This window comes from Schistocerca piceifrons, chromosome 2 (genome assembly GCF_021461385.2).
Source record: "Schistocerca piceifrons isolate TAMUIC-IGC-003096 chromosome 2, iqSchPice1.1, whole genome shotgun sequence".
Classification (NCBI taxonomy): Eukaryota; Metazoa; Arthropoda; class Insecta; order Orthoptera; family Acrididae; genus Schistocerca; species Schistocerca piceifrons.
Genome location: NC_060139.1, coordinates 76,729,060 through 76,749,909, shown reverse-complemented (window position 1 = coordinate 76,749,909; position 20,850 = coordinate 76,729,060). Strand labels below are relative to the sequence as shown.

The following is a 20,850-nucleotide window of genomic DNA, read 5'->3' as shown; positions in this document are numbered from 1 at the left end:
GGAGGCACTCAAAAGGCACGGTCCAGTAACTGGGGCGGCTCTAAAAGAACGGCCACGAGTGCATGTTTCAGATGTTACATAAGATATAAAGTGAAGTTATTAGTTATCAGAACGGCACGTGTCGTAGGCAGTGTCATTATGTAATGTGGTAATGTGTGTAAAGGGTTGAATATAACGGCGTAGTCCAGAGCCGCCATATTGCAAATGCTTATTCTGTGACGTGTGTGACAAAGCAATTTCTGTATTAAAACAAGTGTAGTACAAACGTCGTAGACAATTAACAACTGGCTTCCCTAAACACTCCACTTCAGCAGGATCACCACCTACATGGAACCTGGCGACTGAGAGCTACTACTGTGCTATGAGGGACTTACCGAAGCAGCAAGACACCAGGTTAGTGATACCGCCCAGAGAAGCACTTCCTTCTTGCTACAGTGCCAATGAGGGTGTTGTACATTCTTAACGGCTTCATACACACTTTTTTTTCTTTGTGCACATCTATGACAAAATACCTTTCGAATTATACAGGGTGGTCCATTGATAGCAACTGGGCCAAATATCTCTCGAAATAAGCATCAAACGAAAAAACTACTAACAACGAAACTCGTCTAGCTTGAAGGGGGAAACCCAATGGCGCTATAGTTGGCCCACTAGATGCCACTGCCATAGGTCAAGCAGATATCTACTGCGGTTTTTTAAATAGGAACCCCCATTTTTTACCACATATTCGTGTAGTACGTAAAGAAATACAAATGTTTTAGTTAGACCACTTTTTTCGCTTTGTTGTAAATGGCGCTGTAATGGTCACAGACGTATAAGTACGTGGTATTACGTAACATTCTGCCAGTGCGGACGGTATATTCTTCGTGATACATTACCCGTGTTAAAATGGACCGTTTACCAATTGCGATAAGGTCAATATCGTGTTGATGTATGTCTTCAGCCACATGTGAAACGTCAACTACGACCTGCAACAAATGATGATAGCCAAGTAGGTGTTTTAGCTGCTGTCGTGGCTAATCCGAACATCAGTAGCAGACAAATTGCGCGAGAATCGGGAATCTCAAAGACGTCGGTGTTGAGAATTCTACATCAACATCAATTGCACCCATACCATATTTCTATGCACCAGGAATTTTATGGCGACGACTTTGAACGTCGTGTACAGTTCTGCCAGTGGGCACAAGGGAAATTACGGGACGATGTCAGATTATTTGCACGCGTTCTATTTAGCGACGAAGCGTCATTCACCAACAGCGGTAACGTAAACCGGCATAATATGCACTGTTGGGCAACGGAAAATCCACGATAGCTGCAACAAGTGTAACATCAGCGACCTTGGAGGGTTAATGTATGGTGCAGCATTATGGGAGGAAGGATATTTGGCCCCCATTTTATAGATGGCAATCTAAATGGCGCAATGTATGCTGATTTCCTACGTAATGTTCTACCGATGTTACTACAAGATGTTTCACTGCATGACACAATGGCGATGTACTTCCAACATGATGGATGTCCGGCACATAGCTCGCATGCTTTTGAAGCGGTATTGAATAACATATTTCATGACAGGTGGATTGGTCGTTGAAGCACCATACCATGGCCCACACTTTCACCGGATCTGACGTCTCCGGATTTCTTTCTCTGGGGGAAACTAAAGGATATTTGCTATCGTGATCCACCGACAACACCTGACAACATGCATCAGCGCATTGTCAATGCATGTGCGAACATAACGGAAGGCGAACTACTCGCTGTTGAGAGGAATGTCGTTAACACGTATTGCCAAATGCATTGAGGTTGACGGACATTATTTTGAGCATTTATTGCATTAATGTGGTATTTCCAGGTAATCATGTTGTAACAGCATGCGTCCTCGGGAATGATAAATTCACAAAGGTACATGTATCACATTGGAACAACAGAGATAAAATGTTCAAACGTACCTACATTCAGTATTTTAATTTAAAAAACCTACCTGTTGCCAACTGTTTGTCTAAAATTGTGAGCCATATGTTAGTGACTATTACAGCGCAATCTATCACAAAGCGAAAAAGTGGTCCAACTAAAACATTCATATTTCTTTACGTACTACACGAATGTATAATAAAAAATGGGGGTTCCTAGTTAAAAAAAAAGCAGGTCATATCCGTTTGACCTGTGGCAGCGCCATCTAGTGGGCCAACCATAGCGCCATCTGGTTTCCCCCTTGAAGGTTGACAACTTTCGTTCTTTGTATTTTCTTCGTTTGACGCTTATTTCGTGAGATATTTGGCCCGGTCACGATCAATAGGCCACCCTGTATATAGATCATTGGTTTCCTTATACAATTAATATTAAAAAACTATACATCAATTTTCTTGTTGACATATTAATATTATGACTCTTAATTATGTGATGATCGATGTCGAGTCATACCCTGGGATCAGTTGCTTTCACATTATTGAGGGTCTGTATACAGAAGCTGCCGAACTACCACTGTCATACCAACGTGATGAAACAAGCCGTTTGTCTGCCATGCCTGGCCACACATCCTGAGCCTCCTCCTTCGATTACTCCTTTGACCGCCAGTATGGGACGCGTCCCTCTTTTCTGTTGCCTCCCGGAGTTCACTTTCAGCTTTTGCTTCGGCAGCTTAACTTTACACTACCTGCCACTTTCCTGATGGCCGTGAACTCTTCACCACGTTGGCTTCGTGCGGCGGTCTGTGTTCACCTTGGACTTCCATCGCTTCCTGGGGACACTACTCCCGACTTGCTCTATCGATCTTCATACGAAACTTCGTGCTAGTACCTTTGCGTATACTAATGTCTCTCGGACTGACCGTGGTGCCGTGTGTTCCTTCGTCGTTGGCGCCGACTATTTTCGGTATCGATTTCCGGAACACTGCTCAGTACCGACAGCGGAGTTCTTCACCGGCGACACAGCCTTTTTAATTGTGCCTTCTACTCCGACTCTCAGTGCTATTCAGAGCCTCTCTGTGCTGTACACCGTCCATCCCTGAGTGCAGGGGGTCCAGGAAAGCTGTCACTTGCTCATTCTTGATGTAGCCACTGTGATGTTTATATGGGTTTCTGTCACGTGAGTCTGACGGTAAACGAGGCTGCTGACGTTGCTGCCAAGGCTGCAGTCCACCTTCCTCGGCCCGCTGGTTCTTCTATTTCCTCCGATTACCTGTGTTGCCGTCTGACAGCAGGTGGTGTCACTTTGGCATCACCACTGGCCCTCCCTAGATGGGAACAACCTCTCGGGGATTAAACCGCTCCCAGTGGCTTGGCCGACCTCGTCTCGGCCCTCTTGCTGCGAGATCACTTTAGGTAGTTTGCTTATTGGCCACTGTCATTTTAGCCATCGACATTTGTTAAGTGGTGATCCCCTACTACTTTGTGCTCATTGTCCTCGACCTCTGACGGGTCACCGTTTCCTGACGGAATGCCCTTTTTTAAACCACTTACTTTCTAATTTATGGTTGCCATCTGAGTTACCGGCCGTTTTATCGAAAGATGTGCAGGCTGTCAACCGCATCTTATTTTTTATCAGTCGTAGCAATATGGCAAAGGACATTTAATCTTTAGCTCAGGACCTCCGTTGTGTCTACGGCATATCTTAGCGACCTTCCTCAAAGACCCTGTTTTTAGCTGTATTTACTTCCGTCGGTTGGGCTTAACGTGAAGTCGCTTTAACTCCTTTTTCCTTTTCGTTTTCTACAGTTTTGACATTGGCGCATATGACCTTAGTTGTTTTTGAGCCCTAACAATAACGAACAAACATGAACAATACCACTTTAATTGTAAAGTCTGCAGCATGACGAGGCTACGTGGAAATCTATATTAGGAGAATAAACTGTCATTTATTTGGCTGCGTAAAAATGCCTTTCCTACAATATACCGAAGCTCTGGAGCACAACGTAAGGAAGAATTTTAGAGGTGAAGCCACCGAAGAGGGAGTTACGGCGTTGCTCTTGAAAAAGAAAGCAAAACTTGTGTATATAATGTACACAAGGAACAAGAGGCAATAACAGGAATGTAAGGCCAAGATAGAGGCCCTCACTAGGACATCAGACAAGGATACAGTCCTTCTCCACTAAAATTTATCCTTTACGTCTACGAGGTATAGCCGCATTAATGGATAATTCAGAAATGTCGTTAAATTCTGTTCGAAAATATATCAGCAATGAAAATCATTGATACTACTGCTGTTTTCTTTGAAACGAGGAAGAATTACAACGACTGAACTTAATTAATTCTGCTGAGCAAATACTATAGACTACCAGCAAACTAAAGAAAGATGACGGTAATAAGTAGGATAAACGTGATTAGTGATCAACTAAAACGTTAGTCGGTGGATTATGAAATATGCGAAAAGAGAGAATTCCACTGTATAGGAAGCAAAAAATTACGTGACGGACTAAGAGGGCGGAAGAAACATGTTAGCACAGACAAAAAAGAGCATTCACAGGCAAAAGGAAATAAAGAAATAACAAAATCGAAGCGTTGGAGACGTGGCGTTACAAGAGGGTGCTGAAAATTAAGTCGACATGTTAGAAACGAGGTTCCCCACAGAATAAGTGAGGATTAGAATAGAGGAAGAAAACTAATTAGAAGAAGATGCATGATGATGGAACATGTGTTCGGGCCTCGGAAAATTACTTCAGTGGTAAGAGGAATGTCTTAGTGGTCAAAAATTTTAAGGGAGTACAGAGATCGGAAGACATCCAACCGGCAACTGAGGACGCTGGATGTAAGTGCTACTCTGAGATGAAGAGGATGGCTCGGGAAATCAAACCGTGGAGGACACATTTAACTTGACAGTAAAAAAAAAAAAAAAAAAATGGCATGGCATCTTGCAAGCCGCTTATCATTTAAATAGTTCCCAAAATATTATTTCAACAGACAAATTTTACAGTGAGCTTGTTCAGTTTTCTGTGGAATTAATTATCCATATATTTCAGTACCAAATTTGTAGCGTTCATCTTAAGTATGAAGGAAAATGTAATGATCTTCTGTGCTGCATATCATTTCTTGTGTAGGAAGAATTATGCACCATAGACAAGTAGATATTTATTTTCCATAGAATACATCTTTTTAAAGAATAAAATAAATTACGCAGAAATCTTCATCTGTTAGACATCACGGAGCAGGAGTTGAGTAGCGACCTGCAAACAGCACAGTGTGAGTCTGCTGGTCCAATATCAGGAACACGAACGGATGGTCTGCCTTGAAAGTTACAGGTGGCTTAGAATATAATACGTCATAGCGGCCCACAACAGCTGAAAATAAAAGAGAGGACATGAGAATATGTTAGAAAGTATTATCTCATTTCTAACCTTATGTTTTGTTTTGATCACGCACTACAAGTAGGTGGAAAAAAAGTTATTTTGAGATCGGTTCTGATACAACAGTACGAGCGTCTGACAAATTCTAGAAACATAATTTTACGAAATCAATAAATCAGATGAGAAATTCGCTGAGGATTCATCATCATCAGTTCAACGATCTTTCGCAGTACACAACAAACTGATAACGTTCAACGACTTTTCACACGGATAGCATTGGCTCCAGACGTTCACTGAATGTTCTAGGTACTTGGCTGAAAAAGTAATGCAAAAAGAAGAAACCAGTTTATATGGCGAGCGTCATTTCCGAATGAAAACCAAATAATTTCATTTGCAAGGAGGGAAATGCAAATCTGGCTTCGGTGATTCAGCTCATGTGATTAACTGCCTAAGAAACATTAAAGCGATGATGTGTATTGCCATGATACCTGATGTATCAATTGAAGCTATCAAATCTGTATCGGTCACAGTTCGCAGAAAACGGAACAAAAAAAGTAGCAGACAGAGACACTCAACTACCCACCTGCACTTATGCACGGTAAATGTACTATTGATGAGAAAGCTGTTATCCTCCTTATAAAACAACATAGAAAAACGATAACAAAATTAATGCTCCGCTACCGCACGTGTGCCGTGAGTAGTTTAGTTTACATTGTCTAACTGGGACGTCAATCGTCTCTAATAACCTCCCTTTCCTCATTTTCAGAGAGGTCAATTCCCCTCTTAAAGTTACATTCAATGCCCGACCGACTTTGCTTGTTACCTCATACATCGAGGGTGTACTGGAAAATAATGCCACTGAATTCGTTAAATGAAAACTCTTAAAATTGTGCGCGCCACCATGAGGGAATTGTCTCTACTCATCACAGCTGCACTACTGAAAGAGCTCCAGACCGCTCACCAACAACCCAGTCAACCACAACATGGACACTGAAAGAGTAGATCTGAGAGTAAGTACGTGGAACACAAACGGCATCCATACACATCAAGGAGAGTTCAGACGAATCCATCGTAAAGCGACCATCGAGGTGTCCTCGTTGGAGATATACACTTGAAGTCGGGCACCAAAGTGCAAGTCACCAACTTCTGTTGTTATCAAACTGCCGACTCAAGGCTGGTGGTGGTACTGCTTGCCGCATACACCGTACCCTCCAACATCACCAGCTGCACTTACTGATCCTGAAGACTATTGAAACAACCGCTACTGCTTTCGAACAACCTTAATAGCGAGACAAAGGCTGCCACGGGGCATACTCGAGAACAATTTCGCGACGTTATTATCGTCCAGATATGGTTTTTATCGTAGGGGATTTCAGTGCCAAAAATACTGCGTAAAATTCAAGGCTCACGAACGCTGATGACTGGAGATTATTGCGTGGCGTGCGAAAGCAACTATTGTTAGTCCTGTTGAGCCAATAGCCGTCTCGAGAACAAGTCTCGATGTATGAGTAGTCCAAGGGCTTCCACAGGTTATCACAGCGGAAGCAAAGAAAGCCCTTTTAGCGGACTATTTACCTGTAATTTTTCGTCTTAAGGACAGAGTCACCTTCATCCCAGGGAGGGGCACTGACACAAAGCACACCAACTGGAACTTATTTCAAGAACATCTCTCTACGAATCTTGCAATTTTCCTGACCCAACGGAGGAAGAAGTTGATACAGCACTGTAATGTTTTTCAAGCAGTATCTTGGACGCCGTCAGCGAGGCCTCACCGTCGAAGGAGATGCAACTACATTCGCGTCAACTGCCACCCCAGTCGCGCACCGCAGTTACCAAAAAGAATAGGATTTGTCGGGAATAGCGGCTTAGTATGAATCCTGCAACGAAACAACTGCTCAACCGCATCCGCCAAGAAATAGCATCAAAATTAGTGACCACAGGAACCAAACGTTGGCCAACAGAGCTCCACCCTAAAACTCATCGGAGTCTCCGCTTTGAAGGAGACACGACACATCCTCCACAAAATAATAGGGATTCTTCCACGTCATATGGGAAACCCAGTGCAAGAACCGATGCCTTGGCGGATGCCTTTGCGAACTACTTTGGGTCAGTGGATTACCTGGTGAACGAAAGGCTGCCAAGATTCCTGGAACTGCACGTGGATGAACAAGGATTAGAACCAATTACTACTGAGAAGTCCAATGCCAGCTTCACTGCCTAGGCTGGAAGAATGGACCTCATCCCCAACACCTTGCTTCCCCACTGGCCACAGCCAGCTATTGATCACTTGGCGACCTTTTTCAATGCATTAATGAGGACTGGCAACTTCCCTGCAACATAGAAGCACGCAGAGATAATAACCATCCCCAACCCTGTGAAAGACAATTTCCTCCAAAGCTATCGAGTGATAAGCCTACTCTCTGGAGTATCAAATGTGTTCGAACATCTCTTCCTGTAAAGCTTCCTAGACCGTATGGAAGCCGAAAACATTTTACCATATGTCCGGTTCGGATTCCGGAAACGGGTTGCCACAACCCACAGGATGCACTGAAGGCCTTCAACCACCACGAGTTGAGCCCTGCTTCTAAATGTCGCCAGAGCTTATGACACCATGTTGTATGAGGGATTACTGTATGAGTTGGTAACACATGGAGCCTCTGTACCACATGTGAGACTACTGTGCATCTGAATGCATGTACTTTGCATGTGCTGCTGACAGAGTGTCATCTCATCGTCCCATTGCCTCTGGCTTATCACAAGGTTAGGTGCTTGGCCCGATCCTATACACGTTGTATACAGTAGACATCCCCAAAACACCATGGATGAAGCTGATGTTACGTACTGATGACACTGCCTTGTGCTCCAAGAGACTTACTGCATGGATATTGCAGCGGAGACTTCAGACACCGATAAATCAACTTGGTGACCAGACGACCAAATGGCGGCTAGCTTTCAACCCATACAAGACACAGGCAAAGAGGGTAGTGGCAGGAACTGTGCCGCCCGTCGTCGTTAGAGGAACAGCCGAAAACTGGGCGTCACCTACATGATATCTTGGCGCCATGCTCGACGGACGTGATGCCAACGCACAGAAGTAGTACGTGACTGGTCCCGTGGGCGACTGAGGGACGTATATCCAGTTCTCAACACACGCTATGCTACCCACCCACACTGGTCATGCTATCTACTCTCCTTGAGTATGCAGAAGTTGCTTTTTGCCAACGCTGCTGAGACCCACATACGATGGCTGCAACGAATTCAGACCAGGGCTCTGTGACTGGCTCTCCATCTTACCCGGAACTGCCCACAGCGAGAATTGTACCTACTGGTTGTTGTACAGCGATATCTAAAAACTACAAGGAAGTTATACAACAGACTGATAGCTCTCAGATATACATATCAGAAGTCCGGACCACACAGGCGAGTACCCGCCCACTCAACTTTGGTCAAACTACATTCGGTATTAACTTACCATTTAAAATAAAATCTAACAAAAGCACTACCTAGGTAGCAGCACGAGATTTCACTAAATTTACTGTAAGTGATGGCAGCGATGCATAAGGATCAGACGTGAAACAACGGAAGAAGACAGAAAGTAAGACAAAATTGTTAAAACTTCATCTTAAATTGGAAGTTAAGAATTTCTAGTACTGAAGCTCGCTTCGTCGTCGTCCACAATCATTTTGCTCGCCGAGTGAAAACTACAAAAATCCTCTTGACATGCTATCAGAACCCGGCTGATTGATACTGTATTGGGCTAACGATTGCTATACGGACTATTTATTGTTGTGCTAACAGCGACGTTAGGAGGATTTTCGAACTTCGTGGGATTGTTCTCCCACCGACCCAGCTAGTACTGGTTTATTGGGAATTCTAACTTCTTCCGTGGTTGTTTAATTGTGTATTAACAAAAGCTGTGGACTTTAGTATGCAGAAACGACACAAATGTGTACAGAAGTAACGCTGCTCGTGGGGATTCGTCGTTGAAATACTTACCAATGAATGTTGCTGCTGCTGCTTCTGTGCCTTCTTCATTGACTTCTATGAAAGCCTTGTGCAGAACGTTGGTAACTACTAATGGCTCATCACTAATACCAGTCAAATTTGCCATCCTGCCATCGAACATATCACTCATGCCAAGCTGAAATTCAAATTAGGCAAACGGTATTAGCGAATTTTCCACTACGTGTAACACTTATAAAATACGGCCCCTATCACTTTTGTAATAGTAAGTCAAACAAGAATAGAGAAGCACTAAATCGTTTAGGAATTATTCTATCTGTAATATTGCAAGCTAGTCAGCATCAAAGTGAACAGACAACCATAAATCACGTCATTTTTTTAATAATGTCATCAAGCCATCAAGGGATCATACAAATATATCATGATTTGATGTCGTGTAAATCGAATTAGCAGTAAACAGTGACCGATCTTATTATGAAAATACTACATTGACTCAAAAAGTGAGATTGCTTGCACATTAAGGTGACAAATGTCGTGGAGTATTAGTGCAGGACCGTTCGTCCATCTTAAAACGTGACAAGTTTCATATAAAGCTTAGGGCCGTTGGAAGAGCAAATAACTACATTTGCGCTCTTATACTCCGCTGCAGACAAATAAAGGCGCAGTTCCTTCATTTTTAGCACTTAAGAAATGGGTATCTAAATTCAAGAGTGCTCCATAATCTGCGTGAGGTCCGTTCAAAACTACAAGGACAGATGAAGATATCGAGCAAGTTTATAATAAAGTGTTTATATAAAACTTCTCGGCAGCGTGCCAGGCCGAGACTCGAACTCGAAACCCTTGCCTTTCGTGGGCATGTGCTCCCAAGCAACATTCATGCCTGTCCTCACAGCTTTATTTCCGTCAGTACCTCATCTCCATTCATTCTGGAATTGTGTTTATACTACACAGCTTAGAAGTGTGTCAGATAGCTGATGCTATCCATTATTTCCATAACAGACTATTTTCACACGACTCCAACAGTTAACTAAAAGGTGGAAAAATGTGTTCTGCATCAAGTATTTGCTTCATCCTGCACACGTTTCGATAGTTAAGAAACATCATCAGGTGGAAGGGATCGCTTTCATAGGTTTTAATAGTCGTAAGCATTGGCGGTTTCTTGCAGTGGCTCAGCAGTTCGATTGCAGCTTGCGCTGTTAACAATTAAAAATTTGCACTGTTAACAATTAAATTATTAGTAAATAGCCACAGAATTAACAGATGTCTCTTAACAACTTTTTAAAGTTATAAAAGGTATGTGCATTGTAAGAACAATGCATGTATTTCATTTTGAAGATGAAAATCGCAAAAGTTTCTTACCGTACGTAAGTCACACAGTATTGTGGTTGTGTAACAAATTAGTTACATCTTCCTCCCCACAGAGTTTGCAGCAAATAGATGGTGACTTAATCGAAAAGTTTACATTTCAATACGCTCGTACCAAGTCGGAAAATTTTTCATTCAGAACTCTGCGACGTCTCATAAGTGCATATTCAAAAACGGCATTCTTGCGCAACGAGCCGTAGACCAACGGTTTTGCTTCTATTAACGTATGTTCTCAATCGTATCAGTTTTCGTCCTTAATTATGGTACGCCCTACATACCTGATAAGAAAATTCTCTTAGGAAGTTGCAGATGAGTTTTGGCTTAATTTTGTGTACCTACTGCATCTCAGTACATAACCGACCTGAAATACCATTACTACATTAAATTACTGTTTTTTCACTTACTGTTTTTAATGTTGCTTTAAGGTCCACTGTGTACTCCAGTTTGAATTTTGGTAAATAGAGATACACTTCCCGTTGGCCCATTCCTGACAGAATGTCCTGAAGATTTATGTTGGCAAGTTTCTTCTCAAGATTCGGAAGTCCATTCTGCTCTTTGGGCAGTATTATCATCATACCGAGTTTTTTCCCCTGTTACATGAAAAAGAAATGCAATGAATAGCTTATGTTACGTTAAATGGTTCTAAAACATTGTGCATCGTGTTAAGTTAACAACTGAACACAACACACAGAAACGTGTGTAGCCTCCAGACAACAAACTCTATCTGTAAAGCATCGGAGGGAAAAGTTAAAAACTTTTTAAATGAGGTAAATTTTTCACCTTTGTAGTCTGTAATAATGCAACACTACTGAAATAAAGTATAGTTCTGAAATAGCATTTTTGTCATTCTACTTCCACACGCTGAAGAATCACAATTACTGATGGGAACTCATGCAATAATTGTTAGTTGTTATTATGTAATATTCTGAACCTTTAATCTTTAGGAATACTTTACACTTATGTGTATTTCTTGTATTATAATTTCTCACTCGTTTATACAGCTACATATCTTGTCTTCAAATTGATTTAGCGCACAATTATTGTTGGTTCATAATTAGTAACATACCCTGTATGGAAGAAGCACAACCTGAGATTCCAATTCACTTATCTCTGTGTATTTGAACCCCTCTTCAATGTACATCATATCCACATTTTTCGTTGATTCTGAGGCTAGATGAAACCGTGTTGGTAACGTAAATGCTACATCGAACTGCTGCAGCCAATCAGCATTGAGGTAGATGGCATTCACCAGTACCATCTTGGTTAAATCATTCAGGACGCCTGAAATAAATAATTTGCCTGCTTATGGATATGATGCTTTGATGCCCACTAACCTTACAAATTTATTTACGTTGTTCCATGAGTCAGGGGAACGCCAGTACCCAACTGAGCATAGTTGAAAATACATAAAGCTTATATACATAAGTGAAAAAAAGGCTCGTAAAAAGGTCCAGTAACATTATTCAGTACATAATTAACTACAATGTCAACGATAATTTAAGTGACATGTTTACGATTTACCTTTGTAATTCACCACTTTCTTTGTCTCATATTACTACAACAAAAGATGTTACCGCGTGCAGATGACTTTTATGGCAATCTCAGTAGTCCATACAAATTATAGAAATGAATGTGTGTGTGTGTGTGTGTGTGTGTGTGTGTGTGTGTGTGTGTGTGTGTTCCGGATCTCTTCCTAACCAATGTGCCGATTTCAACCAAACTTAATCCATATATATACCATACTGTGAAGCGACAATCGCTGTGGGGGTAAGAACCACTTACCTATCAAGGGGGGAGGAGGGGGGGGGGGAGTCAAAATGAAGCGTAGACCGCGACGAGTGAAGTCCCAGAATTTATCTATCTAGTATTTGTGAATGAAAGTATTTAGCAACATACAACAAATTTTACACATAATTTCGAACATCAACGAAATTTTTGTTCTCGCTGACAACCTCTACAAAATGTAAAAACCATTACTGCTTATTACTTTTCCGCTGTTAATGGTGAAGTACCGCACGAGGCATGACGCTATAATTCATTACTTCTTTACTGGTAAATTTTTTCGCGACGCATTGTACAGACAGTATGCACATCACTTAATATACGTGCAACATTGTATGATTGTACGACATGTAGTTCCGGTCTTATGACGTCATGTGATGCGTGAAGAGCTGCCGCATCATGCAAGACGTTTAAATTTATTATATCTTTGCTGCTACCTCTATTCGCAGTAAATTTCGCAGATATTTACTTCATATTCCGCTAAATGTACCTATGAAATTATATCATTGTACGACACGTAGGTCAGAAGGCATGACGTCATAAACATTAAGCACCGGTCCAGACGCTGCATGGTACGTGGTTGGGCGCATAGGTGTAGTAAATAAACTCATGTGCAGCGCCAGGTTCCTCCGCTAGCACTTCACAAAAGTTGATTTATCGTGAACAGTATATTTACGGACCTGATGATTTTGCTCAACCAGCCCGACAATCGAATGCCGAGCTGCGTCCTCGTCAAACCAAAAATTTTCCTGTGGTAAACACATCGGACTCGCATTCGTTAGGAGTGGAAGTGAAGTCTTCATCTAGCCGTTCTGATTTTGTATTTCATCTTCCTATATTACTGCACTGAGGAAGTTCTTACTACAGTTCCTCATTCCTAGCACCGTATGAATGCTAAATTAACATATTATGAAGTGTCTGCGGAATAGGTCAAATAAGGAATGAAAATTGTTCCTTATAGGATTACTGTGCTCTTCTGTATACACTGATGAACCAAAAAACTATGAGTCCCTTTTTAATAGCGTGTCCTTGCCTCTCTGGAACGCAATGCAGCTCCACTCAAGATGTAGCTAAAATGGATACAATAAAAACAGTCCAATACCCAAGCCTTCAAAGATGTTAAAAGCTTGTCTCGGCATAAAAGAACTTTTTTGTCAGTTTGTAAATGGACAAGAATTTAACGAGCCTCATTTCAATAATTTATTAATAAAGATTAGCAAATTTTGTGGTCATAAGAAAGCTTATCTGTGTTCGAAATTTTAAAATAAAGTATTGTAGAAGAAACAATATTATATCATTGTTCGTGAATGATGCAACTAGCCACAAATACTTTTTAATGTTTTATTTTAGTTCCGTTTCGGGCTACCATGCCCATCTTAAGAAGTTTAATATTTTATTTTACACACATGTTTTGATAATCAGCATGTCGTCTGCTAATGCATGTTTCTATAAATGAAACAACTTAAAAAAATTGTTACTAAATATGTTAAAGCGCATTAGCCTCTTTTTATTAGTGAAACGACTTATAAAGTGATTAGGATGTTGTGTAGGTTGGGTGGTCGACAGAACACCCTTTACGGGGTGGGGGGTGGGAAGGATCGTTGTAGAATGTCCCACATTTCAGGGCAGGAGAGAGAAAATCAAGGTCCTCGTGAAGGATATGGTTCAGTTGTTCCAGTCCAGGATGTTATTGGGTGACAAGGGAGGCTCTCATTCGTAGCTGATTCTTGTCAATGGTGGGAGAATTCGGGGTGTGTGAGGATATGGCAAGAGAAATCTGTTTGTGGACTAGGTTTGGGAGTATTGATTGCATAGAAGGTCTTCATGAGGCCCTCAGCAAACTCGGTAAGGGAGTTCTCGTCATTGCACATATGTTGTCCACAGATGGTTAGCTTGTATAGGAGGGATTTTGTGGTAAAGAGATGGCAGCTGTTAAAATGTTGATGCTGTCTTTGGTTAGTGAGTTTAACGTGGACAGAGGTATGGATGAGACCCTCAGGGATGTGAAAGACGACATCCAGGAAGGCGGCACGTTGCGTAGAGAAGTACCAGATGAAGCAGCAGGGAAAGAAAGTGTTGAGGTTGTGGCGCAACGTGGAGAGCGAAACCGTCTGTGGCTTGCCTTATCAGAAGCTTGAAATTGAGAAACTGCACGAACAAAAAAACATTAGGAAAGAAATCTCCCTGTTGTTCATGTCTCTTTTTAAGCAGACAAACCAAGGAATGCCTTATGTCATACTTTCACTTTCACATGCATTCTTGAAGGGAGATGCTGTAATTCTTGTAGCACGATGTTTTGGCCTAGAAAAAAACTTGCATCTGCAGCTACAATTGACATGGCTACAATTGGCATGAAACGATTCAAGAAGTTATAATTATCGCTGTCTTCTATAAATGGTACCACTGTTAACACAAAATATACATTGACGAGCACATCAGTACATTACCTCACTCGACCACTACTCACTGGCTCCTCCTTCTACAGTTCAATCTGCCAGCAGTATACCTCATTCCACATAAAAGACCTTCATAAAAGGAAACGGCAAGGGAAAACTTGGGTTCATCATATCTTTAGCAGAATACTACTCATTTCGCAACAATAAAACATGGTATCCTTCGGAAGATCTCAGACTTCACAAATATCATTATATTAAATCCTTAATTATATAACACTGGGGATATTGTTGTTGTTATTGTTGTGGTCTTGAGTCCTAAGAGAGGTTTGAAGCAGTTCAAAAGTTACTACATCCTGTGCAAGCCAATTCATCTCTGAGTAACAACTAACTTCTGTAAGAATCTACTTACTGTATTCATCCCTTGGCCTCCCTCCTCCATTTTACCCCCCACCCCACCCCCTCCTCCCGGTCTCCACCACGCTTCACCCCAATAGCAATACGAAACTGGTGATTCCCTGATGTTTCAGACTGTGTCCTGCCAACTAATCCCTTCTTCTAGTCAGGTTGTGCCACAAATTTGTCTTCTCCCCAATTCTGTTCAGCACCTCATGATTAGTTACCTGATATATCCATCTGTGTTGTTGTTGTGGTCTTCATTCCTGAGACTGGTTTGATGCAGCTCTCCACGCTAATCTATCCTGTGCCAGCTCCTTCATCTCCCAGTACCTACTACAACCTACATCCTTCTGAATCTGCTAAGTGTATTCATCTCTTGGTCTACCTCTACGATTTTTACCCTCCACGCTGCCCTCCAATGCTAAATTTGTGATCCCTTGATGCCTCAGGACATGTTCTACCAACCGATCCCTTCTTCTAGTCAAGTTGTGCCACAAACTTCTCTTCTCCCCAATCCTATTCAATACCTCCTCATTAGTTATATGATCTACCCATCTAAACTTCAGCATTCTTCTGTAGCACAACATTTCGAAAGCTTCTATTCTCTTCTTGTCCAAACAATTTATTGTCCATGTTTCACTTCCATACACGGCTACACTCCACACAAATACTTTCAGAAACGACTTCCTGACACTGACTATACTCGATGTTAACAAATTTCTCTTCTTCAGAAACGCTTTCCTTGCCATTGCCAGTCTACATTTTATATCCTCTCTACTTCGACCATCATCAGTTATTTTGCTCCCCAAATACCAAAATGGCTTTACTACTTTAAGTGTCTCATTTCCTAATCTAATTTCCTCAGCATCACCCGACTTGATTCGACTGCATTCCATTATCCTCGTTTTGCTTTTGTTGATGTTCATCTTATATCCTCCTTTGAAGACACTGTCCATTCCGTTCAACTGCTCTTCCAAGGCCTATGCTGTCTCTGACAGAATTACAATGTCATCGGCGAACTTCAAAGTTTTTACTTCTTCTTCATGGATTTTAATACCTACTCCGAATTTTTCTTTTGTTTCCTTTACTGCTTGCTCAATATTCAGATTGAATAACATCGGGGAGAGGCTACAACCCTGTCTCACTCCCTTCCCAACCACTGCTTCCCTTTCATGCCCCTCGACTCTTATAACTGCCATCTGGTTTCTGTACAAATTGTAAATAGCTTTTCGCTCCCTGTATTTTACCCCTGCCACCTTCAGAATTTGAAAGAGAGTATTCCAGCAAACATTGTCAAAAGCTTTCTCTAAGTCTACAAACGGTAGAAACGTAGGTTTGCTTTCCTTAATCTTTCTTGGAAGATAAGTCGTAGGGTCAGTATTGCCTCACGTGTTCCAACATTTCTGCGGAATCCAAACTTATCTTCCCCGAGGTCGGCTTCTACCAGTTTTTCCATTCCTCTGTAAATAATTCGCGTTAGCATTTTGCAGCTGTGACTTATTAAACTGATAGTTCGGTAATTTTCACATCTGTCAACACCTGCTTTCTTTGGGATTGGAATTATTATATTCTTCTTGAAGTCTGAGGGCATTTCGCCTGTCTCGTACATCTTGCTCACCAGGTGGTAGAGTTTTGTCAGGACTGGCTCTCCCAAGGCCGCCAGTAGTTCTAATGGAATGTTGTCTACTCCAGGAGCCTTGTTTCGACTCAGGTCTTTCAGCGCTCTGCCAAACTCTTCACGCAGTATCATATCTCCCATTTCATCTTCATCTACATCCTCTTCCATTTCCATAATATTGTCCTCAAGTACATCGCCCTTGTATAGACCCTCTATATACTCCTGTCACCTTTCTGCTTTCCCCTCTTTGCTTAGAACTGGGTTTCCATCTGAGCTCTTGATATTCATACAAGTGGCTCTCTTTTCTCCCAAGGTCTCTTTAATTTTCCTGTAGGCTGTATCTATCTTACCCCTAGTGAGATAAGCCTCTACATCCTTACATTTGTCCTCCAGCCATGCCTGCTTAGCCATTTTGCACTTCCTGTCGATCTCATTGTTGAGACGTTTGTATTCATTATTGCCGCTTCATTTACTGCGTTTTTATATTTTCTCCTTTCATCAATTAAATTCAATATTTCTTCTGTTACCCAAGGATTTCTACTAGCCCTCGTCTTTTTACCTACTTCATCCTCTGCTGCCTTCACTACTTCATCCCTCAGAGCTACCCATTCGTCTTCTACTGTATTTCTTTCCCCCATTCCTGTCAATTGTTCCCTTATGCTCTCCCTGAATCTCTGTACAACCTCTGGTTTAGTCAGTTTATCCAGGTCCCATCTCCTTAAATTCCCACCTTTTTGCAGTTTCTTCAGTTTTAGTCTACAGTTCATAACCAATAGATTATGGTCAGAGTCCACATCTGCCCCTGGAAATGTCCTACTATTTAAAACCTGGTTCCTAAATCTCTGTCTTACCATTATATAATCTATCTGATACCTTTTAGTATCTCCAGGATTCTTCCATGTATACAACATATCCATCTAATCTGCAGCATTCTTTTGTAGCACCACATTTCTAAAGCTTCTATTCACTACTTGTCTAAACTGTCTACACTCCATAAAAATGTTTTCAGAAAAGAATTCCTTACACTTAAATCTATACTTGATTTTAACAAATTTTTGTTCTTCAGAAATACTTTTCTTGCCATTGCCAGTCTACATTTTATATCATCTCTACTTCGACCACCAGCAGTTATTTTGCTGCCTAAATAGCAAACCTCATCTACTACTTTAAGTGTCTGATTTCCTAATCTAATTCCCTCAGCATCGCCTGATTTAATTCGACTACATTCCATTATCCTCATTTTGCTTTTGTTGATGTTCATTTTATATCCTCCTTTCAAGACACTGTCCATTCCGTTTAACTGCTCTTCCACGTCCTTTGCTGTCTCTGATAGAATTACAATGTCATCGGCAGGCCTCAAAGTTTTTATTTCTTCTCCCTGAGCTTCAATTCCTACTCCAAATTTTTCTTTTGCTTGCTTTAATACTTGCTCAATATACAGATTGAATAACGTCGATAGGGACTGATGACCTTAGCAGTTAAGATTTTACACAAATTAGAACATTTTAATAACGTCGAGGATGGGCTACAGCCCCGTCTCACTCCCTTCTCAACCACTGCTGCCCTTTCATGCTCCTCGACTTTTATAACAGCTATCTAATTTCTGTACAAATTGTAAATAGCCTTTCGCTCCTTGCATTTTATCCCTGCCATCTCTAGAATTTGAAAGAGATTATTCCAGTCAACATTGTCAAAAGCTTTCTCTAAGTCTACAAATGCTAGAAACGTAGGTTTTCCTTTGCTTAACCTATCTTCTACTAGAAGTCATAGGGTCAGTATTGCCCCGCGTGTTCCTGCATTTCTCCGAAATCCACCATGATCTTCCCCGATGGCGGCTTCTACCAGTGTTTCCATTCGTCTGTAAAGAATTCATGTTTGTATTTCACAACCGTAACTTATGAAACTGATAGTTCAGTGATTTTCACACCTGTCAGCACCTGCTTTCTCTGGAATTGGAATTATTATATTTCTGTTGAAGCCTGATGGTATTTCGCCTGTTTCATACATCTTGCTCATCAGATGGAATAGTTTAACCATTGCTGGCTCTCCCAAGGCTATCAGTAGTTCTAACAGAATGTTGTCTACTCCTGGGGCCTTGTTTAGACTCAGCACTTTCAGTGCTCTGTCAGATTCTTCACGCAGTATCATATCTCCAAGCTAATCTTCATCTACGTCCTCTTCCATTTCCATAATATTGCCCTTAAGTACATCTCCCTTGTATGTACCCTCTACATACTCCATCCACCTTTCTGCTTTCCCTTCCTTGCTTAGGACTGGTTTTCCGTCTCAGTTCCTGATATTCATATATGTCGTTCTCTTTTCTCCGAAGGTCTCCTTAATTTTCCCGTAGGTGTCATCTATCTTACCCCTAGTGATATATGCTTCTAAATCCTTGCATTTGTCCTCTAGCCATTCCTGTTTAGATATATTTACTATCAAAAACAGTCTTGATCACAATTTATTTATTACGGTAAGCGGTTTCGACCACTACTGTGGTCATCTTCAGACCAATGAGTAAGAACTTCATTCCTCCAGTCACCATAATAAATAAATTGTTATCAAGACTGTTTTTGATAGTAAATATTTGTAACACATTGATCACTGTTCACTCACACAATGTATTCAAAAGTAATCAATTCCTGTTTAGCATTTTGCACTTACTGTCGATCTCATTTTGTATTTCCTTTTGCGTGCTTCATGTACTGCATTTTTATATTTTCTGCTTTCGACAATTAAATTCAATAACTCTTTTGTTACCCAAGGATTTCTACGAGCCCTCGTCTGTTTACCTGCTTGATGCTCTGCTGCCCACACTCTTTCATCTCTCAAAGCTACCCATCCTTCTTGTAATGTATTTCTTTTCGCTGTACTTGTGAGTCATTTGCTAATGCTCCATCTGAAGCTCTGTGCAGCCTCCGGTTCTTTCAGTTTATCGAGGTCCCATCTCCTTAAATTCCTAACCTTTTTGCTGTTTCTTGAATTTTAATCTACAGTTCATAACCAATAAATTGTCGTCGGAATCCACATCTGCTCCTGGAAATGTCTTACAATTTAAAACCTGGTCCCAAAATCTCTGACTAACCATTATATAATCAGTCTGAAACATTCCGGTGTCTCCAGGTCTCTTGCAAGTATACAGCCTCCTTTCATGATCTTAAACCAAGTGTTAGCGATGATTAATTTACGATCTGTGCAAAATTCTATCAGGCGGCTTCCTCTTTCATTTCTTTCCCCCCAGTATATATTCACCAACTATTTTTCCTTCTCTTTCTTTCCATACTATCGAATTCCAGTCCACCACGACTACAAAATTTTCATCGCCATTAACTATCTGAATAACATTTCTTTAATCTCTTCCTCATATGTGGAGCTAATTGGCATGTCAACTTGTAATACTGCGGCGAGTGTGGGCTCCATTTCTATCTTGGCTACAATAATGGGTTCACTATGCTGTTCTTAGTAGGTTGTCCGCGTTCCTATTTTTTATTCATTATTAAACCTTCTCCTGCACTACCCCTATTCGATTTTGTGTTTATAACCCTGTATTCACCTGATCAGAAGTCGTGTTCCTCCTGCCAACGAACTTCACTAATTTCCACTCTAATTAAACTTTAATCCATCCATTTCCCTTTTTAAATTTTCTATCCTACCTTCCAGATTTTTGAATTTGATATTCCACGGTCCGATCCGTAGAACGCCAATTTTGTTTCCCCTGCTAATGACATCCTCCTGAATAGTCCCCTCCCGGAGATCCGAATGGGGAACTATTTTACTTCCGTAATACTTTACCCAAGAGGACGTCATCATCATTTAGCAATAAAGTTGAGTTGCATGACCTCGCGACAAATTACGGCTGTAGTTTTCCTTTGCTTTCAGCCGTGTGCAGTACCAGCACAGCAGGACCATTATGGATGATGTTACAAGGGCCGATCCGTCAGTTATCCAGACTGTTGCCCTGCAGCTCTCGAAAAGGCTTCTGCCCCTCTTAAGGAACCATAGGTTTGTCTGGCGTTTCAACATATACCCCTCCGTTGTCGTTGCACCTACGGTACAGT

At 41.3% G+C, this 20,850-nt stretch overlaps 1 protein-coding gene across 1 annotated transcript in view; it reads right to left on the bottom strand.

Annotated features, from left to right (window-relative positions):
- Nucleotides 1-5,045: 5,045 nt before the first annotated feature.
- Nucleotides 5,046-20,850, bottom strand: part of LOC124777496 (serpin B3-like) — a 61,860-nt gene continuing 46,055 nt past the window's right edge. Inside the window, exons 5-8 of the mRNA XM_047252939.1 lie at nucleotides 11,670-11,884; nucleotides 11,008-11,193; nucleotides 9,272-9,416; nucleotides 5,046-5,269 (exon numbers count right to left, since the gene is read on the bottom strand). Of these exons, the coding sequence (XP_047108895.1) occupies nucleotides 5,130-5,269; nucleotides 9,272-9,416; nucleotides 11,008-11,193; nucleotides 11,670-11,884 (686 nt within the window). The 3' untranslated portion in view covers nucleotides 5,046-5,129. The remainder of the gene's footprint in view (nucleotides 5,270-9,271; nucleotides 9,417-11,007; nucleotides 11,194-11,669; nucleotides 11,885-20,850) is intronic.